Source organism: Corvus hawaiiensis, chromosome 17 (assembly GCF_020740725.1).
Source record: "Corvus hawaiiensis isolate bCorHaw1 chromosome 17, bCorHaw1.pri.cur, whole genome shotgun sequence".
NCBI classification, from domain to species: domain Eukaryota; kingdom Metazoa; phylum Chordata; class Aves; order Passeriformes; family Corvidae; genus Corvus; species Corvus hawaiiensis.
In genome coordinates, this window is record NC_063229.1 from 15,588,424 (window position 1) to 15,614,684 (window position 26,261).

Below are 26,261 nucleotides of genomic sequence, written 5' to 3' on the forward strand. Positions count from 1 at the left end.
CAAGGAAGAATCACATGTGGAGTCTTGTCCTGATCCAATGTTCCTGCTGCAGAATGAGACGTCGAGCGTCTCTGCACAGGTGCGTGGGAACACACATGCACACCAGAAAGATCACAGCCCCACCTTTGGGTGCTGGCTTGTCTTCAGGGTGCTAACCCAAAATGTGAAGGCACATGGAGGGATTCTTGGGGCTGTCCTGTGCAGGGCCAGGAGTTGCACTCAATGGTCCTTGTGGGTGCCTTCCAGCTCAGCATATTGTGTGGTTCTGTGACAAATCTGGATTTCAGACCATGGCAGTGTGTAAATCACACAGGTCCCGTGTCGCCTCACGGAATCCCCTGATCAATGCCACGGTCCCAGTCCATGGTAGGTTTGGCAGCAGGTGCCCCAGCGAGGCTCCTACATGGCCATCACCTCACACAATGTCTCCTTCCTTCCCCTGGGCTTGGGCCCTGCCAGCCCTGGCCAGGCTGCAATGGGCACAATCTGGGAGCGAGTCAGGCTGGGAGGCACTCAGTGGCTCAGCTGGTGCCACCTCCCTGTTCAGCAGGGCCGTCCCAGAGCACATGGCACAGGAGTGTGTCCAGACTGTTCTGGAATAAGACTCCACATCCTCTCTGGTCTCTGTTCAGTGCTCAGTCACTGCGCAGGGAAGTTTTTCCTCCTGTCCAGGTGGAACTTCCCGGGCTCAGGCCCTGCCCGTGGCTCTGGTGCCGCTGCCGGGCCCCGGAGCAGAGCCCGGGCCCTGCCCTGAGCCCTCCCTGCAGCCAGGGACACCCAGGGCTGAGGGCCCCTCTCAGCTGGGGCTCCTCTCGAGGCTGAGCAGCCCCGGCTCCCTCAGCCTGTCCTGGGCACGGAGATGCTCCAGGCCCCTCAGCATCCTCGTAGCCTCCGCTGGACGGGCACGGCGGGCCCGGGGCGCCTCGAGGCCGGGTCGAAAGCCTGGCGGGCCGGGCTAGCAGGGCGGGCAGGGCAGGAGGGCCGAGCCGGGCGGGGCGGGGCGGCCCGGGGGCCGGGGCGGGCGGGGCGGGCGGGGCGGGCGCGGCCCTGAGGAGGCGCCGCCGCCGCCGCCGCCGCCGCCGCCGCACGAGGCCCGCGCGCGCTCCCGGAGCCGCCCCGCGGTCACGTGCGCGCCCCCCGCGGTCACGTGCCCCGCCCAGCTCGCGCCCCCGCCCCGGCGGCGGCGGCCCCTCAGGACGGGATGTAGTCCCGGCCGGGGGCGCGGCGGAGGGATCCCCGCGCCGGACCCAGCCGCAGGGCGCGGCGCCTCCTAGCGGGACCGGGGTAGATCCCGCCGCCGCCACCGCCGCCATGGCCGCGGCCGCCCCGGTGCGCCCCGCGGGGGCCCCCCCGTGGCGGGGCCGTGTCACCGCCCGGTGCCGCGGACGCGGCGGGGCCGGTCCCGCCGGGACCCCCGGGGCTTCCCCGCCCCCCCGGGGCGCGGCCCCCTCCCCTCCCGCCGGACAATGAGTCCCGTATGCTAATGAGGGTCTGGCGTCACTTCCGCTCTTTCTCGGCCGCCATCTTGGCCCGGGCAGGCTCTGGGCAGCGGGACCCGGCTGTATTGTCTGAGGGGCCCGGGCGCTGCCCCCGCCCGCCGCCCGCGCCCCCGCCCCGGGCACCCGGCCCAGTGACCGCCGCCCCCGCCCCCGAGGCCGCTCCGCACCGCCCGCCCCGCACACTGCCCCCCCCCCCCCCCCCGCCGTCATCCCCCCCTTTGTCTCCCCCGCGCCGCTGCCGGCTCCGCTCCGCCCGCCCGCCCCGGGACCGGGCGGCGCCGGGGAGGGTCCGGCGCCCCCCCCCCTCCCCAGCCCGCCCTCGCTGCGAGGAGAGCCCGGTCAGGTAGGTGCGAGCGCGGGTCCGCGGTGCGACCCGGGCGGGGACAGCGCCCGACCGCCCCCTCCCTCCCCCGGGCATCCCGCGCCGTGCCCGCCGCCCTGCCCGCCGCACCGGGCGTGCGGAGCTGGCAGCGGCCCCTCCCCGCCCGCACACATGTTGAGGAGCCCCGGCGGCTGTGGGGACCGCGGCGCTGCTCCCTCCCCGCCGCCGGCCCCGGCCGCCTCCCTTCCCCACACGGACGTGTCCCGGCAGCCCGAGGGAGCGGGACCGCGAGCCGCCGGCCGGGTCCGGCATCCCGGTGTGCAGCTGCACCGGGCCCAGCCGGCGGAGTTGATGCTGGAGCGGCGCCGGGGATGCGATGAATGGGAGCAGCGGAGGGGTCCCTGGCCGCGGGAAAAGGCGGGATCCGCCGCTGCCATCCCAAGCCGCAGCTGCGGGATGCAGCGCCGTTGCCTCACCCGTGCCTGCCCCGGGCTACGGTTACCGAAACCCGTTTCTCAGACAAAGGCGGGGGACACCGAACCCGGCGCCTCGCAGCCGCACCGGCCAGATACCCCCGTGCCACGCACCCCCTTCCCCCGGCGGCTGCAGCCCGGGCGGTGGTTCCAAAACAAGTGGCAGTGCGTGCGCGGTGCCGGGGTGTACGCGCACCCCCGGTCCCCCCGGTGCCTCCCGGCAGCGGCCGCGGGCGTGACACCCCGGCCCCCCCCCCAAATCCACCGCAGCCCGGCCGGGGCGCTGCGCGGCGGCAGCCGGCAGGGGGCGCCCTGCGCGCCGGGCACCGCTGCGGCGGGGGGCGGGGGCACCGGCCGGGGGACCGGGGGGTTACGGGCGGCTCGGGCCGGGCTGCGGGACTCGGGCCGAGGTCGTGTCACAGCTCAGCCGGGGCTCGCCGTAGCGGTGGCTGTCCCAGCTCTGGGCACGTGGCTGCAGCCCCCAGCCCACGGTGTGGGGCGAGCCTCGAGGGGCTTTGTCTGGGACCGCAGGGCAGAGCCCCCGTAACTGGGCGCTTCCAGGTGTTGATGGTCGTTGTTTGTTGGGTGTATTTAAGCCGTTTGGTAGGTGTCAAAGTGGTTTGCATTCCTTGTAGAGATATTCCCCTTTTTCTTAAGTTTGTTTTTTTTTCCTAGCTGTGTTTTTATTTATTTTTGGTGCTATTTTCTATTTCTGTTTGGAGGTGTGAGGTAACGGAGGCAGAGGATTCCCGCCTGTCAGGGTAGCGTGGACCGACCTTAGCTGGCTGCTGTGCAGCTCAGCCCTGTGTGCCCCAGCAGTGCTTCCTTCTGCAGGGTCTCCTACTCGGGAAAACTTTCACTTCAGGACTCTGGAAACTCATAATCACAAGTTGTCATCCTTCTAGGTGAGAAAGATCAGTCTGCTTAAGAAACAGAAAAGCCTTTTTCTGCTTTTAATAACAAACCAAAGCAAAGCTTGGTTCCTTTGCAGATGTGCAGTTGCAGATGTTGGGCAGTAATTTGATATCAGCAGATGGACATCTACCATGATTTGTGCTGAAATCTTAAAAGAGACAACTGAGGAAGAAGAATACTGTTGTTAAGAGAATTGCACCAGATGCTGATGGGTTGTAACATAATGGTTACCTTTTCTGAAGATTATTGAAGCAAATACTTCCAGCTTCATTCTGAATAGAGATGTCCTTTCTGACATACAACAAGTAACTTGTTCTCCAGAAGTGATACTAAGCTGACTGGTTTTGTACTATTTTTTGGTGGTTAGCTCCCCTTGGCTCAAATTAGTATTATTTCTTAGTTAGCATTCAAGAGTGATTTTTTGGTATCCAACAGGCATGAGATGCTCCCAGGGGACATCTCTGAGATCACTGAAAACTGATATGGTTTTAGTGCCCCATTACTAAAAAGAATTTTTTTTTGTTTTGAATTGAAGCGATGGTCTATCAGACAGGTTTGTAGAAGGCATCTCTGTAGGTTACCACTATTTTTGCTTCAGGGTATATTGTCATGAAAAGCCTGTAAGTTCACTTGTGTTAGGCTTTGGGAGGGAGATGCTGTTGGATGTGCAGGAGATGAGGAGAGTGAAAGGTGACTCGTTTGCCTGTAGATGAGACAGACAAGTGTCACAGTTAGGAGTGAAAAGTGAAAACAGTCAAGGAGAGGAACTTCTTGACTGTTTTGGAAAGTTCATGCCCTGCAGTGTTAAGCATCAGCTGCACAAACACAGCACCCAGGAAGGTGTGTGTGCTCCTCAGGCTGAGAGGAAGAACTTGATGAGTTCTCCCTGTGTGTAGGGCAGAAGTTCCCAGTGGTCAGAAGATGCCCATTAGCATTTCAGAAGTGCTCGCTGTCACTGAGACAGCGGTCCCTGATACTGCCACAGTGTGTGGGTTAAGCTGTGACAGTGTGAAGTCTCATTTGTGGGGTGCTGCCCAGACTCCCTGTGCGGATCCTGAGCTTGCTGTGAGCTGTAGGACACGTGTTCTGGGGCAGGTGAGTCGTGCTGCTCACACACTCTAGGGTGAATAATGGGTGATTATTCCCAGCCCAGCTTTACCACTCAGTAATAACATAAATACTGAAAGTAAACATTGACGTTTATAGTAGAATTCCTGGAATACAGAAACATATCAGAATCTTATCAGTAGTCGTAAGTCATACAGTCCAAATGTATATTTTATAGCTGTTTATTAAGATGGCAGCTGATTTGACTGATGCAAAGAAAGAAATTGAAACAAGTGATTTTGTGGAAGCAAAGATGGTGCTTCTGGGTTAATGTGTTTCTTTTGAGGTGGCTGTAAATAAGATTTAGCAGCTTAATAGGAAATGTATTGGGGTGGGTTTTTTTGGGTTTTGTTTTCAGAAAGGGAAAGTTATCTTTGCTCCACTACTTGAGATGTTTAAGGGAGACAAAATTCCATTGGGAATGAACAAAGCAGTATCAGATCTGAGGAGGACCAGTCTAAAGACTGTAGGAGAGCTGCCAGGAGATGCAGGGAACAGCTCTGGGGCTGCAACTGCTCAGCTGCTCAGTGTGTTGTTTCACAAGTGCCATTGGAGCTGCTCTCTCTGCATGGGCAAAATTGGGGGATTTTTAAAAATCGTTAGTTCAGCTGAGTTTGTATATTAATAATGCTACATTTAGTGGGATTATTTTCTTTAAGATGCATGCAACATGCTTGTTTAAAAGGGCAACAGCTGACTATGCTGGCCTGCATCTAAACAAGCATCACACGATTTTTTTTTTTTTTTGTTATATTGAGTGAAGATCTGCTCTGTGCCTAGATTTGTATACATAGAGAGCAAGAGAGAGTATGGTTCCTATGAACATAATCATAACAGGCTAATTTTTAATGTGGAGATAGTCCTGCTTATATAAATAAATTGTTGATAGAGGTGTGTTTCTTGGTAGTGTAAGAGATGGAGATGACAATGAAAAGTGCTGCTCTGAGTCTCTTTGCACTGGAAGAAAAAGAACCCTTGCTGATGTTAATTTAGTTTTACTAAAAATAAATCCTATACCTGCAGTATATGTAGAAGGTTTGTTTTGCCTCACCTGACACATTTGGGAAGAATGCCCTTGCTTTCCTAGGCAGGATGGCCAAATTGGCCTTTTCCCTTTGAGCTCTCAGGAAGAAGTTAGATCTGGTTTAAAAATCAAATGGGTGTTTCAGATTTGAATAAAGGGCTCTTCAAGAGGGTGTAACTCCTGTTTATCTACCTGAGGGCCATGTGCCTCAAGGCAAGAACTGCACTGTTCAGAGCTTCACTGCAGCTCTGGTGTCAAAAGGCAAACAGGAGCTTGTATTTAGTGTCTCTCATTTCACTGTAGTGCTCTTGAAAGTGAATGACAGTTGATGGTTTGGAGTAAGAATGGAGTAAATACCATTTTTTCTGCAGTGAGTCACTTTGAGTTACCACCATTTATATCCTTACTTTTTTTTTTTTTTTTTTTTAAGGTGGCATTAAAGACTGTTTAGATGAAAACTGACAGTGGTTTGTTGAGTCCAAAGCCTTGTGTTTGCCTTGTGGACACATCACACCTGCAGATGTATGCAGGTCATGTAGCAAAAACCTTTCATTTAGGATGTACTTCTCAAGTATTATCTGAAACTATTTACAAAAAACAAAAATAAAGCAACTGTGTGAGCAGCTGTTCCCTGAGGGAGCACTCCAACTCCTCCAGTCCTGCAGTGGAGGAAAGGGCCTGCTCTCAAGCCTGCCTTCACTGTTGGCTGTTTCTTCTGTGCCCCAGCTCCTTTCCCCTCTCCCAGGTCTCAGCCAATACTTTCTTTCACCCTGTTGTCCCTCTTCTGTGCATTGATTTCTGATGGGACTCTGGATCTCAGTTTTTTGTGCTTTTGCTGCCCCTGGGCCAAGGAAGATGTTGGTGATGCAGCTTCATAGCAGCAACAGTAAGGGGACAAAATGGCTCTGGAAATCTAAGTGGGCAAGATAGTGGTCTTAAAATACTTTTTTTTCACCTAAATAGTCAAACTCAAGTTTGTAATCTTTTTTGTTTTGTTTCCCCATTGTTGCTACTATGAAGCCCTTTGCCTATTGAAGGTTCCTGAGGCAGATGGAAGACAGCAGTAGCTGAGGTGGACTAACGCTGGATTGTAGGCAGGGATTGGAACCCTTGGGAGCTATGCTTAGACAGAGAGGGAGAGAGGTAAGAAGTGTGCAGTGGTAAGACTGATTTGAAGCTCTTGTTTACAGCCTTTCCCCCGTGTTGTAATGGCAGTGTTTGTGCCTGGCGTATGTGAAGTGTAAGGCAAGGGAAAACAACCAGCACCAGCCTCCTTCAGTGCCTATTTTTACCCTCGGAAAACTCAGATGCAGCCAGTTGGCGAGATCCCTCCAGTATCTGATGGATCTGCTGTCTGAGAAAGCATGGATTGGCGGGGCTTTGGATGAGCTGGGCAAAGTATTCGTGTGCTCTTTTGTGTGCTGGTTTGTGCTGCCCCTCGCACGCAGCCCTGCCTTTGGCTGCTGAGGGCACAGCAGGGCTGCTCTGCACTCTGGGTGTGAATACCTGACTATGTCTGTGTGTGTGTCTGTGTGTGTGAGAGCTGCCAGGGCAGGGCTGGAGCTGCTTCCCCGGGGCTTGGCCCGGGCCCAGCACCGCTGTTTGGGTGAGGGAAGGAGCTGCTCTGCCCCAAACCACTCCTCTGGCTGCATCAGGGCTCTGCTCTGGCTGTTGACATAGTGCTGATGTCAGGAAACATGACACAGAGGGCAGGGGACCGTTTTCACTTGCAGTCTAATCTGTTTGCAGTTTCCTAGTCGGTGTAATCCAATCATAAATTACATGTATGTTGATTATTTGCTTTGTTCTTGCACATTTCACAGTGTCTACTGTGCTGCTTTGTTTAATTACACAAATGTTTTTTGTGAGCTTTGGATTGAAAATTTTAAGATGATTCTTGATTAAATTTAAATGGTAACTGCTCATTCATTGAACGTGCTTCTATTTCCAAAATTATTTTTATTCTGGGATTGTTCATGCTTAGGTACAATCTAGATGAGGATTATTTTGGAATTGTAGAGCATATTCATGCAGCCTTTTTTCCTGATCACTGAAGTGTGGATATCATGGTGTAAGCAAATAATATCCTTTGTGCTTCAATGATCTCCAGTCTCAATTTCAAATTTCTGCAAGATGTGCAGGCTTTATTGCATTTCACACCAAAATCTTTTAGAAATAGCCCTGAACAAGCCTGGCTCTCACACTGAGGATGTGTATTGAATATTGATTTGACTGCCCATGTTGTGTGCATATAAACATTTATCTGTGGAGGTCTTGAACAGTCACAAAAGATATTCTCTAAGATGGCAGGAGGTGTGCAAGCCTAATTCTTGAGCTGTGAGTGCCTCTAATTCAGGATTTCCTATGCCCTAGAGAATGGACATGATTTCAAAGTGCTTTTCAGAATGCAGTAGAGGTTGCCAGAGTTGATGTGGCCTTTATCAAGTGTGTTGAAAAGATCCCTCAGAAAACATTCAACTTCAGCTACCAGCATTCTTTAACATACTTCAGCCTACATCATCAGAATCAGAAAACCCACCAGGAGTTCCCAGAAGAGCCTAGGGAAGCAGATTGTTCATCAGAACAGAAATAAAGAGTTGTGGTTCCCAGAGCAATCAAAATTTGACCCTTTTGTATCTCACACTGGGGTGTAGAGATGCCACAGTGCCCAGGACTCTTCCTACTGAACCGAAGTTGATGAGGAAACAGTTAATTCCCGCTCAGTTTTGCAGTGAGTGTCCACACCCACCAGATGGAGCTTCGGACTCCAGTGGAAAATTCCAGAAATTGAGCAAGAATGAGAAGTGTGTGAATTACTTAGGAGATCTTTCTGCTGGACTGCAGAAGGTGGTTTTTTAGCCTTTAAATAAGAATGAATGGAGACTGAGGCATTTCAGCCTTACTGATTCCTTTCACTACAACTGCCTTCCATAGTTCTTCCTCTGATGGGAAGTTGGGAGTTCTTAGTGCGAGAGTCACCAAGCTGAGCTTAGACAGCAAGCCCAAACAAAAATGTATAAACCAGAGTTTCATAAGCCTTTGCTGAAAATTGCCTGCAACCACTGAAACAGCAAGTTAAGAGTTTTTAGCCTCAGAATTTCCTCCCAAGGATAAGGTGGGGTTTTTTTAGTACCACGTTTTAGATGGACTTCTCTCCTGAGGCCATGCTTGTGTAGGATGTTCTGAGAAGTGGTGTGAAATGGTCCTTTTGTTTTGACACACAGCTTGAAACTGGTTTTGGAAGTTGCTGATCTAATCTTTGAAGTGGTTTCTAATATTTTTTAAATCCTTGGCTTTTTGACAAAGGGGCTGTTAACAAATTGCCTGTTTGCCTGTGAGGGAGAGCTGGAGTGTGTCTTGTGCACAGTGTGGCTCAGGTCTTCCAGTGCTTTGTCCAGGTGGCATCTTGCAGTTGAGGATTTCCTTCAGTTTGATTATCTCAGTTTTAAAACTGAGGTTTTCAGAGAGTGTAATTGAGGGTTTGTGTTGATTCCTCTTTCATGTGCCCAGTCCTGTTTTGGATACAGACCTGAGCGGAAGAGCTGGGGCTCACTCAGTGCAGGTGCTGGCTCTGCACCCCAAATTCCCACTGGAGCCGAGCTGTGGGCAGCTGGAGGACCACACTGCTCCTGGGCAGGAGCTTCCTGCTGCAGGGGGCTCAGGGGACAGGCTGAGGAGGTGCTCTCAGTTGGAAATGTCGTGTTACAAAACAGGCTCCCTCCAGGATTATAGCGGATTGGAAAAGGAGCCCTCGGTTGTCTGGCATTTCTGATGTGCTGCTAAACTGCAAATCTCATTACCTTCGCAGGAGTGTGGGTGCACAGCCCTCGGAAAAGTAGGCCAGAAATGCTTAAATAAGGAGGAGAGGGAAGAGTCCAAGGGAAGAAAGTGAAAATGCTCAGTGTCAGCCAGAGAGAGGTGTGTTGGAATAGACTCTTCAGTCACTCAGTACAGGGAGGAGAGAGAGTTAATTGCAACTCCTACTTTCAAGGAAGTTTTCAGTAGTTTCTGTTCTCCCAAATTCTCTCTTCTCCCTGATACTTCTACTCCTTTTTTGTCTCATTTGCTCACTCTTCCCTGAGATATCCTTGTGCTTCCTGGCTATCATTGCTCCTTGCTCAGATGTCCTGGAATTGTCAGGTCCCAGGGACAGGCCATCACTGTCCTCATGTGAATATAGAGTATTCTACACCATCACATCACAGAGCATCATTTAACCTGCATACACTGAGAGGCAGCTTTTCTGTTGCTGTGGGAACCACAGGTTCATTTTCTTGCATATTTTCCCTGTATTTTAAGATATTTCACTCGGTGTTGCGCTACCAGCCTTCTCTAGAAATCTGTGTTCATGGCTGGCTGTTAGAGCATGCTATGAAATGCACTTCACTCGGCAAATTATTAAAAGTTACCTTGCTTCAAAAGCAGTTGGAATAGGGAAATAAAAAGCACAGTATCGAGAAACCAGCTCTTGTTTGATCTCGCCCAGGAACACAGAGCTGCTGCCATCTCTGATGTATGATCCTGTGTTGGGCTGTTAGGTATAAACCAGTAACTTCTTCAGCTTGAAATGCTGGCAGAATACTGGCCAAAATCAAAGGAATTTGGATGACATAAAGTAAGAAGCATGCCATATGCTTGGGGATCTTTGTCAGCAGCACAGCACAGGGAAATGCTACTCAGTGTTTGGGAGACCCAGCATGGGATGAAGTACTTCCCTGAGCTCAGTATCATCAGCCTGATGCAGTAATTGCCGCTGATCTGCTCTCAAGGCTGATGGGTCCTCACCCAGAAGTGTGTTTGCTGCAGGGAGGACTCCCTGGGAGAGAGTTCATTTGGACTTGCTAGATACACAGGGACACAAGTCTGCCTTCTAGTCAGAAAATGATCCAGTGTAAAACAAAATAACCCATCATCCATCCTTGCATGGCTGAAGGTGTGGGTGATGGTCTTGTTAAAGCAGATGCGACATTCCAGCATTCAGTTTTGCCACCATGTGAAGTACTTCAAGAATGCTGTCTTTTTAATTTCTTAAAATGTTGTAGTGTCTTATGTTGGAAGTGTACTTGCCAAAGAAAAACACTCTGTACTTCAAGCTGTGGATGTTCTGTGTGAATAATCAAGAGATTAAAATCTAACAATGTATATGGCCGTATTCCCTGGCAGAGAAATTACTAATGACTCAACAAGTTTTGCTTTTATAAACTTTAAATTTGGTTGTTTCAGATTTCATGGTTCTAATGTTACGTTTTGTGTTTCCAGTCTGTGCAAGACTGACTTTCTGTCCATGGGTGATGTGAGTCCAAGAGAGATCAATCTGCCAACAGAAGTGTGATCATTTACATGCCATTCCCCCAAATTTCCCATCCTCTGCCAGTTTTAATCTGAGTGCTTCGCAGAGGAATGTGTGTCCCCAGGGCTGTGGCTGAAGGCCATGTCACCTGTTTGATGTCCCATTGTCATGTAAGGTGGGACCTGTTTGCATGGGAACCTCCCAGGAAGTGTCCAAGGGTGGTACCGAGTGTCCTCAGGGGTCCCCAGGTGCAGCTGTGCTGGTGCTGACAGCTCCTGTGAGGTGCACACTGAGGGTGAGCCACTGCACTCCAGAGGGTAGATGGAGTGTGAGGAGGAGCACCCCCAGCCTCTGTACTGCTGGGCTTGTGAACTGGGTAACGGAGCTGCAATCCGAGCACTGAAGCGTTCCTCAGGCAGCGTCCCCGGCACAATCGGTTGTTGAAGCACAAACCTGCTCAGACTCGCTGCAGCACAGCTGCCCTGCAGCCCTGGCAGAGGCGTGGGGCTGGGGTTTGTACTTACCAATGTGAGACTGCCCTTACCACATCTCTTATCTCTTGTCTCTCCCACTTTGTTTTGTCCAGCAGGATATGAGCCTTCCTCTGTGCCCGGGCTTTGGGCTCCCTCAGGGGGTGTAGCAGAACCCTGAGGGGGGCATTCTGCAAGGAGAATTGGCTTTGGAGGCTTGTGCATGAAACTTGTCCAATGAGTCTGAGACGCCCAAGCACCATTCATTTTGGAGGTAAATGCCTCATCAGAAGTACTGGGGAGATGGGGAGGAGTTAAGATTTTCATTGGCAAAGTATGGGCAAAAAGTAGTTGAAAGGATAGTTTTGACTGTTTACTTCTGAGGTTTGGACATTTTGAACTTAAAGGAACACCAACTTGGACTCTAGAAAAATTGAGGGGCTGGGGGGCTTTGGATTACATCACTCTGGCAGCTTCACTGCAGCTTAATTGGCCTCCTGGTTTAAAATTTTCCTTCTTCCGTTGGTTTAAAACAAAAAAAAAAAGTTTTTAAAAAAAGAGGTGAAGGCAAAAGCTGGTTTAGACTGCAGGAGAGATGACTCTGGACTGCTAAACAAGCTGGGGGAAACCCTCTGACTTGGGATAGGGAAGTTCAGAGATCTACAATTTAAGTTGGATGTCCCTTTAAGTTACTCCTTGGAATATGACATGACTTATTTGAATCTCAAGTGAAATGTTTAATTTTGGAAATTCAGCTGAAATGTTCTTTACTACAGTATTTTCTATCATTTGTCTATAAACTGCTCTGTCAAAGTGGGCTGTGTAAAGGGATGGAGGGAAGAATCCTGTGAAAAGATAACATCAAAGGGGGGGAAAACCCCCAACCACAAACCAAACAAAAACAAATGAAAGAAAATATAACAATGACAGATTGAAATGTCGGTACTTGCCTTGGGTGGGGGAGGGAGGGAGAATCGTTTGCATGATGTGTTTCACTTCCAATTTACTTAATGCTATTGTTATTGAAATTGAACCAGGTTACTGATAAAATTGTAACGATAATGTACATTTAAAAAGTTAATGAGTTAAGTTTGCTCTAGTAAACAGCAGTAATGTCCTGGCACCCAGCCCACAGAGAACTGAAACTATGGTACAGATTTGCACTGTCTGGGTTGCACTGAGGATGCTGATCCTGGGTTCCCGTTGCTTTTTGAATTTAATGCCAGCTGTTACTGAGAAATATTTAATACCCCAACCCAGGCTGTCTGGTAGAGAGTTACCCTTTTAATGAAGTAATTTTTAGCATAATTTGAATTTTATGTACTAATGTATTACCAAACTGCATGAATTTTTCTGATCATGGTGTTTGACTCTGCTGCAGCCCTTCCCTTTTAGCATTATTATGGGTATTAAGAAATTTGGGGTTGAATTATTGGAATGAAAGCCATGGGATCATGATACAGACCTAACAAAGGCAATGGACCAGAGTAGAGCATTTAAGTGTGTGGGGTGGGTTGTATTGTAAGGGAAAGGAACAGCTTTTAGAATAAGGGTTTGAAACATTGCTTTTTCTGTAGGAAAAAGATGGAGTATTGCATGCTGGGAACAAGTGCTTTCCATAAGGTAGCTAAATTTTAAAAGTACATTTGTTTCATTTTGTTTTAGGCTTTGCTTAAGTATTGTAATCTAGTAATTTTGTCCTTTCTGCAGTTTTCATTTTGATTAGACCTCTGCAACTCTCTTCAAAACTTAACAAAAACCCAACCAAAAAACTCAAACCTGGTCCACAACTGCAGTTTGCCATTTCTGAAACATTGCTCAGTGTGTACAGAAAAATATTTAAAGGTTATCAATATTGGTATAAATTCTTCCATGATTTCAAAATTGCAGGTACTATCACTGTTACATTTGAAGATGGGAATGTGTTGGGTGACTACAGAGAAATGACCAAAAGTAAAAACAATTTGTTAAATGTAGTCTCCACTGACACCTCTTTAGAACCAAAAAGCCCCAAGCCTCAAAACACCAGCCCCAAGAAGCCCCCACTCCTCAGGAATGCTGTCAGCAGAAACTCCAAGTAAATAGTCTCATTTTTTTCCCTTTGTTCCTGTGTATAGCAAGACATAACACACGGAGGAAGTCTGGGTAGATGAGTCAGGACTTATTTCATTAACTGCAGTTAAATGTTTTGGCCAGGTTTCCCCAGGAAACAAAGCTTACACAATTTTTCAGATTGTGGCTTGTCTCCTAATCCCCCCTCCCTCCTCCCAGCCAAGAGAAAAGGGAGCCATTTTCACTCAAATTGGGTGGACATGGAGGTCTGGAAAGAAAAATGAGCACCTTTAAGTTGGATTAAATGTATCTCCAGGAAGAGAGGAGCCAGGTTTGAAGGTCCCCAAGTTCCCTTCCCAACTCTGTCCACAGCCTGTTCCTTCAGCAGGAGCAGCAGTGCCAAGGGGCTGCCAAAGGCTCTGGGGGAGCAGGAGCTGCAGGGAGGGGACAGAAATGCCACTGCTCAGGCTGGGGCTCCTGGGGACTCCCGGAGTCACTGCCCAGTGCTGCTGAGGCAGCCCCTGGAGCTGGCCCAGCCTGGCCTTACCCAGCTTGCAGCGAGCCCTGGCTCAGGAGGGAAGAGGCGGAGAAGGGCATTGCCTTGACTGAGTGTGTGAAGTGTTGAGCGCCAAATGAGGTGTTGTGCCTGACTGAGTGTGTGTATAGTGCATTATTCCATGGATACGATATTATTGCAGGTACAGCAGCAGCTCATGATGCCCCGTAAAGCTTTTCTTTCCCAGAAAGAAAAGCAGGCTCGTGCCAGGGAAAGGGATATGTTAAAAAAGAGGAGGAGGCGACAAGACTATCTCAAAAGAAGCGTGGAGCCGCAGAAAAATACAGAAACAATAAAATGGCACAGGGATGATGAGAAGAGGAGAGAAAATGAGCAAGTTAAGGACAAAGATATCAAGAAGCGGTGGAGACAGGATGAGAGAGAGCGACGAAAGAATGTGGACGCAATGAATTGGCACAGGGAAGAGGAGAAGAGGGAAAATGAGCGAGGTAAGGACCAAGAAGGCCAAGAACCAGCAAAGAAAGGAGGAGAGGGGGAAAGAGCACGGAAAGGATGGACCTTGTGAAGCAGCAGAGGATGATGAGGGGGAGAGGGGAAAACAGAGAGGAAGAGCAGTTGTGTTTTATAAGCATGCACAGAAATAACAGTAAATAGTACCTTTTAGTTTAGAATTAATAGAAAATCTGCTTTAATGAACAAGAGTTCTTACACTGCTGATTATTTTAATAAGGTAAGATTGAGCTGAGTATGTCTGTGAACTCACAGTCACGATGGCACAGAACAGGCTGGGTTTGCACCTTGCTTATACAATTGTCTGTTTTGCACACTTGTTCATACCTAATGCTTTGTTCAGGACTGTAGTTGGTAATTCGGGTTGTCAGATCACCAAAAAATTCAGGTTTTCTCAGTCTTCATAATAGGAATAAATGAGAGCATTAGGAAAGGAAGGGTCAACCTCATGTGCTCATAAGAGAAGGTAAAACTGATGCTTTATTTCATTCTTTTTAATAATGTTCCTAAGAGGGTTGTAATCGCATCCGCAGTTTTATTCTGAGGTCAGTTACTTAGCAGAAGTTGAATGGAAGTGTAAATTTCATGGAACGCTTTTAAGAAACATTCAGCTCAAGAGATAAAAAGAAGAAATGAGAAGACATTAAGAAGAAATTCTTCCCTGTGAGGCCCTGACAGAGGCATCCCAGAGCAGCTGTGGCTGCCCCATCCCTGGAAGTGTCCAGGGCTGGGTTGGACGGGGCTTGGAGCAACCTGGGATAGTGGAAGGTGTCCCTGTCCATGGCAGGGGTGGAACTGGATGGGCTTTAATGTCCCTTCCCACCCAGGCCATCCCATGATGATCCTATGAAGAAATTACCTTAGTGCAGAAGGGGTAGGTGGAGTGGCCTCTGTGAAGAGCCCTGGGGTCCCTGGCCAAGTCGTACAGGTCTGGGGTGCCTGAACAAGATAAAATGCTCTGGAGGCTAGGGGGGTTTGTTTACAGCTTTTGGGGATTCCATGGTGGGTTTTCATTTGCCATTTCCCAGTGATGCTGTCCCCAGACCGTGCTGAGTGCAGACTCCTGCTCAGTGCAGTGCTCAGGGTCCCCCATGTTCTGTGCCTGCTGGTCGTGGGAGGCTTCCCTGGCAGTGGGCAGGACATGGTGACATTTCCAGTTAAGCATAAAGAGAATAAAACCTAGAGTAGATTTGCTGGGAAACTAGACTGGTGCTGTCGTGGTTCTTTTGCACAGCAGGATCTTCCTCCATATTATTTCTTTAGGTCTTTATTTCTGGTTGAAAACCATTGTTTTACTCTGTAGCCTGTGACAGTAGAAATCTTTTGTGCTTGGTTGTACTGTAGCAAAGCTGAGACGTGAACCAAGCACAGGGACCACCCTGAATAATGTCCAGACATGAAAGTAACACAATGGGGCACATTTGGAATATTGGCTGAAGATTTCAGTAGAGAGAAAAAGGCTGTGTTGGTGTGAAGCTGGTGCACCTTTCCCAGAGTCACAACAGCCTTGTTCCCTGTGGGTGCTTTGAAGCTGCACGTGGGAAGATTCCCCATTTCCTGGGTCAGAGCAGGAACTGCACAACACCTTTTACCTGGGGCATCAAAGGGGGGGTCCTGACCAGGGCCAAAGTACAAAAGACCCATTGGAGAATTAAGATTTCAGTTACACTAAAATAGAAACAGCTTTTGCAGTGTAGAGATGGGTGCAAGCTTTCTGTCCTTTATCCCCTGTGATGATTTGACTGCTGTGGGGCTTTGGTGTTTCTCCCTCTGTCTCTGAGGGCACACCTTCTGTGGGGTCAGAGTGCAGTGCTGGGGGTGAGATCAGAGGGAGGGCTCTTTGCACCGGCACAGGAATGTGGTGAAGAAAACATTCACTGTTGCAAATGCGAAACAAACACTTTGATGGTGGTTCTTCTAAGTTAGTAATCTTTTGCTCTTTCATAGCTTGTCTTTTCTGCTTGCATTTGGCTACTGAATTGTTCTTGGAGTCAATACCTGGCTGTGGACAAGACCTTTATGCTGGGAACTGCACAGAGCAAAGGAAGGTTCCAGATATTGCTCACAGTCACTGTGCTTCCTTTGCCATTCCTTTGTGACTGGAGCAGTCAGACAGTTTGTGTACACACACACTGGAGATGAGGGAGATCTTCGGATCTGCCTTCTGAGGCACCTGAAGATCCTACCTGGATATTTCTAGTCAGGGTGTTGTTGGGGTTGGTTTTAAGCAGTGGTTTATTCATTCCACCCAGCGCTTCAGTGTGGATCGATGTGGTCAGAGATACTCCAGGTGTCTTCCCTTAAACATCAGCTTTTGGTCAGATAAAGGATGCCTCATTTCCAGACCAGCATTAATGCCTTGATGATGATTTGAGAGGCTGCTTAATCCCAACTGCTTTAATGTCCTGATCCAAGGAGGTGCCAGCAGAGTGATGTTTACATTACAATTGAAGTTACTTGCTGTAAATAGAAATGGATGGAGATGCTAAAAGCTTTTGTTGTAGTCACAGACTGTAATAATATCAGGCTCTCCACTCACTATGATTAAATAGTCAGACATTTCCTAAATAAAATTAACTGTATTTGCTTAAGGATGAAGGGTTTTATTACGATTAGGTGACTTGCATTCAGCTATCCAGCAGAACTTGTAAAGGAAGGTTGATGTTAAAAGGTGACATTTAAAAGTTCAGGTTTCGTGTGAAGATCTAACTCTGTCTTCTGTTGTGATGGGTGGTGATAAGAACATCCAGGGAATTTCTTGTCTTTAAAATTTGACTGAGGCAGGCAAAGAGCAGAGACAAAAAGAAGCTGCAGATAGACCAGAGGTGTTGTTTCTAGGCAGTTGTAAATAATTGGCTTTCTTGGAGTTTCTATATATCATGATACCTGTGGCATGTTCAGCTGTATTAGACACAGGAATTAAGAGAAAGCATTTGATTCCTTTGGTGAAGAAGTTCATGGGCGTTTTGAAATCAGCTGTTTGATATCAAGCAGTATTTTGAGACTTGTGGCTGACCCAAGTGTACAAGTCGTCAGTGCCTAAAGACAAGCTCTGCACGGACTCCGGCTGTGTCATGAGACCAAAAATGCTTTTGTTTGCAAGCACAGGGGTTCATTCTTGGGTTTCAAAGAAAGCAGCCCAGCTTGCCAGGAGCTTTAACGTGCACTGTGTTCATGCACTGCTCTTTCTGCAGTTCCTATTAATCCCCCCGGAATAACATTTCTGATGATCTCCTTGGATTTGAAATTCACTTGAAAATATTAATTCAAATCCTGAACATACTTGACTGAGCTGCTTCACTGCATTTTTTCTGGAAAACGGAAAAATGGGATCATGCAGCGACTGGAGGCATTTCTGAAGCAGTGAAATGACCCTTCATTTCTTTAAAAGGCACCTGGCTTGATTTAGGTTGTATGACACATGGTTTTTACAGTAGAGCTGAGGATGGATGGAGTGTCAGAAAAGAGCAGTTCATGAGCTGGGCAGCCCCAGCCAGGCCCAGTGGAACTGTGGGCACTGATGGGAGGGAGGCTGACAGTTCCCAGGGACACTGAGAGGTTTAAGCCATCTCTTGTACTTTTCCCAGTGGTTTCTCTCTCTGGAGGGATCTGACCAAGCTTTCAGGTTCCCTCTTCCTAGGAGAATGTTTGCTAAACAGCTTCAGCCAGTTGAAGCTCTTGAGTACAGTAAAGGGAGGAAACAGCATTAATTTCTTACCCTGTCTTCAGGAGAATACAAGAAGCATCTTTGTCACTGAAGAGACACTGTGAAATCTCTTACAAGATGGACACAAACCTTGAAGCTCAGCTTGCCGGTTTTCAAATCAGTTAGGATGCATTGCACAGGAGAGAATTGAGTTCTGAAGTACTTCACTGTAGGGGTTTGTAAAGACAGACACTCTAAATAAATAAAAGTTTTTTCTAGAGGCAGCCCACTGCTCCTGCAATAGTTGTTCCAGCAGTTTGTTGCCTTTTTAGAAGTGCCCTCTGCAGCCTCATGGGCAGCCTCAGCAAGGAACAAGCCAGAGAATGTGGCAGTGTGCTAGGGAATGGTACAGCTCTGATACCTGTTCTGTGGGGAAATGAGGCAGGCAATTACTGATAATTAAAAGTGCAGCACTATCAGACAAAACACATTTGACTGAAACCTTTTCTCTTACTCTTCTTTTTCAATAGAAACTATGTTCCAACTTCCTGTCAACAACCTTGGCAGTTTAAGAAAGGCCCGGAAAACTGTGAAAAAAATTCTTAGTGACATTGGTTTGGAATACTGTAAAGAACATATAGAAGTAAGTATGGCACCTCCAAGGGTTAGAGCTAAAATGCTGCAGAGTTAGGGGGACAGTGAGGTATTTCTGTATGCCATGATTTATTTTTAGACCTGTTTAGATTCCACACAAAGTAGGAATTAATTAGAAACTTGAGATATAATGTACCTGTAAACATTTCTAGAAATATTAGTGGCTACTGAACATCCAGGAATGCTGCAAGAACCAGGAGTGGTGTGGGATACTGGGGCAGAAATGGGTCTGAGGTTTTCAGGAAGTGTTTGTGCTGCAGCAGGTCCTGAAGTTACAGAATCACCTCTGTGCCTGGGTCAGTTCCTACAAGGGAAGGGTGTTTGTGCTGCTCTTCTGGACAAACTTCATCTCTGTGGCTTTGCATGTTCTTTCAGTGTCTCTTTAAAGAGCATTTAAGTGAGATGTGTAAGAAAGAAATGCCAGTCCTTCCTGCTTGCAGAATTCGTGGAGCAAGTCTCACATTTAAGGGGAGAATTCTGAACTGGGACAATGTTACTTGCAGTATTCATTTCAGTGGAGTCCTTATGTGCTGCTGACTTCATGCCAAAGGTGAAATGCCAAAGAAATGCTTCATAAGATCATTTTTTTAATAAGAATTGGGTGTCTTGGACATCACACATGTCCAACTTTAAAAGCTTCCTGTGTGAAATTAATTAAAAGCCAAACAAAACAAATACCACACCACCACCCCCCAACAAAGCAGCCAAAAATCCCCCAAACCCACACATCAGTTTGGGAATGTTTTTCTCCAGGATTGCTTTTGGAATGAGTTTGTAACTACATTGTTGGGTTGGTCAGGAGGATGAGTGGTGAAGGTGTTCTACAGGTGTTTTGTGATGTGGAGAATATTGAGAGCTCTACCCCTCCCAGGAGGTGCCCCCCAAACTCCCCCACTGCCTCGAGTGATGGTCTCTGCCTTGGCCAGCAGCACTTGGGAGGATGCAGGGGTGCTCAGGAATTGCTTAAGGGAGCCCTTGGGCCTTGGTTCTGACTCTCTGTCCTCTCTTCCCATCTTCCCTTCTCCAGGATTTTAAGCAGTTTGAACCTAATGACTTTTATTTGAAAAACACTACATGGGAGGATGTGGGACTGTGGGACCCATCGCTTACAAAAAACCAGGTTGGTAAGAGTTTCAGTTGACACTGAGGCTGGAGATGGGTTGTGCTGAAGGGCATTTCACAGACATTGCCAAGAGCTTTTCCTGCAGTTTTCCTCATGGATTTTCATGTGTTGGCAGCTCAAGGGACAGCAAAAAGCTATGTGCTTTTTTCTTTGCTTTGTTAAGTTGTTCCTGATCAGGAGCCTGGCTGGCCAATACTGCAGAGCTGGTGGGTCCTTGTTCGAGTCTGCACATTAGGAGCCCATTCCCACCTGTTCCTAAGCCTAGCACAATTCCACTGGCCCTCTGGCCAAAGGAGCAACAACTTTATACAGCTGGCAATGAGTCTTTTGCCTTTCCTGAAATGTTTTATTCCTGGTTTCCATCCCTTCCAAAGCCGTTTTCACTGGACACGTCTCTGTGCTCAGTGCAGGGTCACTGTCCATGCAGCCCTGGGTCCCACAGGCTGTGTCCCACATCTGCTTTGGGCATTCTAGTTCTGCACAGCAGCTCAGTGATACTGGAAGTTCTGCCGTTGAGATGTTTCTTAGCCAGTAATAAAGGAATTTTGAGTTGAGCCAGCAGTGGAGGGAGGAAATGATGCTGTTGGTTCAAGCAAGTGGTGTGGGCTGCAGCAGCCTCTCCTGGAGCTGCAGGACAGAGTCACCACAGCAGTGACAGGTCAGAAACCTCTCTACAAAGGAATCCCTCTGTGAGCACCTCAGAGCTCTTAGAGGAAACTGGGACCTGTCCTGTGGTGGATTCCTAGTGTTAATCTGAAAATGACCCTTTCGTACTGTCTTGCATAAAACACACTGATGTCCCTTTTCCAGGTAACCCAGAATAAAAATTGGAGTATAAAAGGAGGCAGCTCTTGGTTGGTTGGGGCCAGTCTCCAGCCCACCAGGTGTGTGAGGCTTCAGCAGGTGGCCAGAACAGATATTCCAGATTCCTTCTGCGGAGGGAGAGTGCAGTTCTCCAGCTCCCTCACCTGTGACCTGTGTGCAGCTCGGTGCACAGGACTTGTTCTGACGCTCAGGAGAAATCTCTGTAACTCTGAATTCCATGTGTTACCCCACCTGAAGTGCCAGGTTGCTTGTGGCTGTCCCCAAGGCCAGTGGACTTCAGACTGTGCTATAGCAGTTGACAAGAGCTGCATTGGCACCGTGTTAAATGGTACAAAAGCTGCAGGCAAACTGCAAGGGTGGGATTCTCAAATTCCTTTTTGTTCCTCATTCAAGATTGGTTTAAGAATCAGGTTTATGCTTTGATCACAAGGAGGAGGCTTGGTGGCTTTAAGGGCTTGTGTAGCCTGTGTCTTGGTAAGCTTAAATCCTTTTGTTCCCCCAAAATAAGTTTGGAATTCCATCTTTGCTATTAAAGTGTATAATGGATAAAGACACTGAAATGGCTCAAGTTATAGATCCATCTTACATCTCTAAAGTTTGGCAGATTTAGGTGGGCAGTATCTAATCTGGATACAGTCTCATTTCCTTAAACAATCCTGCTTGGCTTTCCCCCAGAAAGGAGCTTACAGGGACCTTTTCTTGCAGCTCAGCTGCAGGGAGGAGGCTTTTTGTGATTGATAGGGAAAGACGCTTCTGACTCAGCCTCACCTGCCGAGGCCATGGTTAAACCTTGAGGGACCCCTTGGCACTCACCACATCATGTGTATGTTCATGTGATCAGCTTTTTAGGGCCTGATCTGCAGGCCAGAACCGGGAGAGAAGTGAATTGAAGGTTTGAGACAGTAGCAGGGAGTCTCATGAGTATTGTTTAGAAAATCTGCATAGAGAATATCATGGGTGTTAATTTGCTGAGAAGCGCTGTTGAATATTTAGTCTGTGCTCTGTTCTCTGTTCAAGGACTATCGGACAAAGCCCTTTTGCTGCAGTGCATGTCCCTTCTCCTCGAAGTTCTTTTCAGCCTACAAAAGCCACTTCCGGAACGTTCACAGCGAAGACTTTGAGAACAGGATCCTGCTCAACTGCCCCTACTGTACCTTCAACGCGGACAAAAAGACTTTGGAAACGCACATTAAAATATTCCACGCTCCCAATGCCAATACACCGAGTGGAGGCATCAGCACTTTCAAAGATAAAAACAAACACGAGAGCCTTAAACCCAAGCAGGCTGACAGTGTGGAACAAGCTGTTTATTACTGTAAGAAGTGCACTTACCGCGACCCGCTCTACGAAATCGTTCGAAAGCACATTTACAGGGAACATTTTCAGCACGTTGCTGCTCCTTACATAGCCAAGGGAGGTGAAAAGTCCCTCAATGGTGCAGTTCCATTGAGCTCCAGTGCCCGAGAGGAGGGGGGTATCCACTGCAAACGATGCCTTTTCATGCCGAAATCCTACGAAGCTTTAGTCCAGCACGTGATCGAAGACCACGAACGGATCGGATACCAGGTCACGGCAATGATAGGTCACACTAACGTGGTGGTTCCAAGATCTAAACCTCTGATGCTAATAGCTCCCAAACCCCAGGATAAAAAGCCTATGGGACTCCCTCAGAGGATGGGTGCCCTCTCTGCTGGCAGTGTCCGCTCACTCTCGTCACAGCAGATGATGAACAGACTCACTATACCAAAGCCCACGTTAAATTCTGCAGGAGTCAATATGATGTCAAATGTTCACCTACAGCAGAACAACTACGGGGTCAAATCAGTACCCCCCAGTTACGTCGGTCAGCCAGGGGGGAGGCTCAGCCTCAGTGGCAATGCACCTGTTTCTCTTTCCCAGCAATCACAAAGCATGAAACAGTTTTCAGCAAGTGGCAATGGAAGGCCTTACACTCTGGGAGGGGAGCAGAGGTCCCAGGCCTCAGCCAGGTACTCGCTGCAGTCTGCCAACTCCTCCTCGCTGTCATCAGCGCAGCTCAAACAGGCATCGCTGTCACAGTCCCAGGCAGCATCCAGAGCTCTGGGTCAGTCTGGCTCCAAATCCCCCGTGGCCGCTACAGGTCCTTCCACTGTCAACACCTCATCCACACAGAAGTGGAAAATCTGTACAATCTGCAACGAGCTGTTCCCCGAAAACGTGTACAGTGTCCACTTTGAGAAGGAGCACAAGGCTGAAAAGGTGCCTGCAGTGGCCAACTACATCATGAAAATCCATAACTTCACGAGCAAATGTCTCTACTGTAACCGCTACCTGCCCACGGACACGCTGCTCAATCACATGCTGATCCACGGGCTGTCCTGCCCCTACTGCCGCTCCACCTTCAACGATGTGGAGAAGATGGCCGCCCATATGCGCATGGTGCACGTGGATGAGGAGATGGGACCTAAAACTGACTCCACCCTGACCTTTGATTTGACATTGCAGCAGGGCAGCCACACGAACATACACCTCCTTGTCACCACCTACAACCTGCGGGATGCTCCTGCCGAATCTGTAGCTTACCACGCTCAGAACACCCCCCCGGTTCCACCAAAACCACAGCCCAAAATCCAGGAGAAATCTGATGTACCAGTCAAAAGTTCTCCACAAGCAGCAGTGCCCTACAAAAAAGATGTGGGGAAAACTCTGTGTCCTCTGTGCTTTTCAATCCTAAAAGGCCCCATCTCTGATGCCCTGGCACATCACCTCCGGGAGAGGCACCAGGTGATTCAGACGGTTCACCCTGTGGAGAAGAAGCTGACCTACAAGTGCATCCACTGCCTGGGCGTGTACACGAGCAACATGACGGCCTCCACCATAACGCTGCACCTGGTGCACTGCAGGGGCGTGGGCAAGACCCAGAACGGGCAGGACAAAGGGACATCGTCCCGGCTGGGCCAGTCCCCAGCGGCAGCGCCCGTGAAACGCACCTATGAACACATGGAGTTCCCCTTGATGAAGAAGAGGAAGATGGACGATGATGACTCCCCCTCTGCCTTTGAGGAGAAGCCTGAAGAACCCGTAGTTCTAGCACTGGACCCCAAGGGTCACGAAGATGATTCATACGAAGCCAGGAAAACATTTCTTACAAAATATTTCAATAAGCAGCCCTACCCCACTCGGAGAGAGATCGAAAAGCTGGCGGCCAGTTTGTGGCTCTGGAAATCTGATATCGCATCTCACTTTAGCAACAAAAGGAAGAAATGTGTTAGGGATTGTGAAAAATACAAACCCGGGGTGCTGCTGGGCTTCAACATGAAAGAGCTGAACAAAGTCAAACATGAGATGGATTTTGATGCTGAATGGCTGTTTGAAAACCATGACGAGAAGAATTCCAGAGTCAATGTCAGTAAGACTGTTGATAAAAAAATCAACTTAGAAAAAGACAATGACAGTTCCTCAGACAGCTATGAAAACCTAGAAGAGGAGTACAACGAGAGCCAAAGTCCCTTCGGCCAGCGCGTCTCTGACATGGGTGGAAAACCCTCGTCTGACAGCACAGTGCAGAACCCTGAGGACAGCATAGCCAAGGAAATCATGGAGGAAAACGCGTTACAGTCTCCAGAGAAGGCTGATCAAAAACAAGAGGAAAGCTCTAAATACAAAGAGATGATTTCTGCTGAAGAGCCAACAAAACTGGTAGGTGATGTTTCAGACAGTGAAGGGGATCAGGATGACCAGGATGATGCAGTGGAATGGAAAGATGGAGCTTCCCAGTCTGAAAGCGGGCCTGGTTCCCAGCAGGTTTCAGATTTTGAAGATAATGCATTGGAAGTAAAACCAGAAGTGTGGACAGATGAATCTTCTCAAAGTGAAGATGCTGGGAGCAGTAAACCCCCTGTGGAGGCCAAGGGGGGTGGATCTGAAAGTGATGAAGAACAGTCAAAGTGGAAGAATCGTTCCTATGGAAAAGTAGAAGGGTTTTGGTCCAAGGACCAGTCACAATGGAAAAATGCCTCCGAGCTGGAGGAGAGCCTGGCCAGCGAGCAGATGGAGTGGCAGAGCAGCACAATGGACAGCGAGGACGGCGAGGGCTTCGGGGCCGTGGGGGCCGAGCCCATGCACGGCAGCCTGCCCGGGGTGGAGCTCAGCAGCCAGCAGGCGTGAGCGGCTCTGCCCGCGCGGCACTGCCAGGGCACTGCTCCACTGCCAGCTGCTCCTGCCCCGCGGGCACCGCCTGGCATGGGGGCCGCTGCTGCCTGGGCTCCTGTACGGATCTGCTGGCCCAGGGGCTGGGGAGTTCCTGCTGGGATGAGCACAGTAACTTAATGTGAAAATGGATACGCTGGTGGCTCCAGAATGCACACAGAGAAACGCAGAGGATTATTTTATCTGCATTTTCAACCCTCCTTTCACCTTGTCCATGTTGAGTTGTGTCTTTCCAAGAGGCCCCTCTCCGGTAGCGCCGTGCCAGCGACCCGGTGCCCTGTATAGCAGACTCTGGGGAAATGGAGTTTTCATGTATCATTCTGAATAGTTGAAATGTATATTTGTACAGTCTTTTAGACCTATTCAAGTGAAGCTTATGGAACTGTTCTTGTGTACCCATCATAGATCTGTTTCTCTTTTTTAGTGTTGCCCTGCTGTGTAATAAATGCTGTACCTAGTTTCCCTAGCAAAGCTTGAGACTGCTCTAGTATCAATTTTGACAAACTTAGTTTTTGCACATAACCTTGTACAATCTCCAGCCAGAGGCCAGCAACATAAAAATATATCTGGGCTCTGTTGTATTATAGAATTTTCTTGTTCTGAATATCCTTGACATGACAACTGATGACAAACATATTTCAGAGCCATTTTCTGAAATCTTTTAAGCTAAAAAAGAAAAATCACATGCAAGAAACAAGTTTGCAGCTACTAATTTTGACACCTTTTAGATCTGTATAAAAGTGTATTGTGTTGAAGCAGCACACTGAGACAAAGTGCTGGGTTTAGATATTTAGTTTTATCTTTAGTTAACACCACCAAGGTGTTGTATTCATTTATACCATCTAATATATACACACTGTTGTAGTATGTATAATTTTGTGATCTTTATTTCCCTTTGTATTCTTCATTTAAGCATCTAAATAAATTGCTGTATTGTGCTTAATGTAAATATTTGCTTTATTATATGCTAATGCTACATTCCTTCCTGGTAAATCCCACCTCACTATATTCAGTTCCTTCTTTTTTGCCTTTGTTTTTCCAAATGCACTCGAGCCCTGCTGGGGCCTCTCTGTTTAGTACTTACTGAATACTTATCTCCTTCAAGGTTATTGAAAATTTACAGAATAACTTGGGCTGAAATGTGTTGCTCCTGTTCAGTGCTGTAGGAACAGAGTTATAAGCAGCATTGTACTGGTTTGCCTGTTCTGCATCCTGGGGAAACAAGGTCTGTGAATTCCTCAATGAACCGAGATTTGCTTTTACCTGGAAGACCCTTCTGTGTGTGTCTGGAGCACTGGGCCTGAGGGCCAGAAGGGCAGTGCTGTGGAGCAGTGACCATTCCCACATGGAGGAGCACAGGCCTGGGCCGGCAGGGAAGGTAAAGTTATTGAAACACCAGAAAAACTGAAACTGAGTTTGTTAAAAGCTGTGATTGGTGTGGGGAGGCCAGGCCTGCAGTGTGGCCCCTGTGCAGGGAGCTGCCAGCTGAGCCAGCCCCCTGAGGAGGGGACTCTGATGTGAGAGAACAAAACTGTTCTTCAGTACAGTGCGGGTTGGATTTAAGCACAGCTCATAAATGCAAGTGCCTGCTGTTTAATACTGTACCAGAACTAAACTGACCTTTGAAACTTCCCCCGATGCTTTGA

The 26,261-nt window shown here is 48.5% G+C and overlaps 1 protein-coding gene across 9 annotated transcripts; it reads left to right on the top strand.

Annotated features, from left to right (window-relative positions):
- Positions 1 to 1,742: 1,742 nt before the first annotated feature.
- Positions 1,743 to 25,564, top strand: LOC125334547 (activity dependent neuroprotector homeobox). Of its 9 annotated transcripts, none has more exons than XM_048321484.1 (9): positions 1,762 to 1,842; positions 3,017 to 3,199; positions 6,361 to 6,483; positions 11,217 to 11,374; positions 12,678 to 12,723; positions 13,851 to 14,157; positions 18,356 to 18,468; positions 19,507 to 19,599; positions 21,445 to 25,564. In XM_048321484.1, the coding sequence occupies exons 5-9, from the start codon at positions 12,685 to 12,687 to the stop codon at positions 24,571 to 24,573; spliced, it is 3,681 nt and encodes a 1,226-aa protein (XP_048177441.1). In that variant the 5' UTR covers positions 1,762 to 1,842; positions 3,017 to 3,199; positions 6,361 to 6,483; positions 11,217 to 11,374; positions 12,678 to 12,684; the 3' UTR covers positions 24,574 to 25,564. The 9 variants fall into 9 exon arrangements, with proteins under 9 accessions (XP_048177436.1, XP_048177444.1, XP_048177445.1 ...); XM_048321485.1 differs by having other exon boundaries at positions 11,220 to 11,374; XM_048321482.1 differs by lacking the exon at positions 6,361 to 6,483.
- Positions 25,565 to 26,261: the final 697 nt, after the last annotated feature.

Excerpts from the sequence above, each read along its gene's own strand:
- LOC125334547 (XM_048321479.1), top strand. The coding sequence starts at position 12,685 with ATGGAGTATTGCATGCTGGGAACAAGTGCTTTCCATAAG. Across the intron at positions 14,158-18,355 it reads GAAGAGGGAAAATGAGCGAG|AAACTATGTTCCAACTTCCT; the intron begins GTAAGGACCAAG and ends CTTTTTCAATAG. Across the intron at positions 18,469-19,506 it reads ACTGTAAAGAACATATAGAA|GATTTTAAGCAGTTTGAACC; the intron begins GTAAGTATGGCA and ends TCCCTTCTCCAG.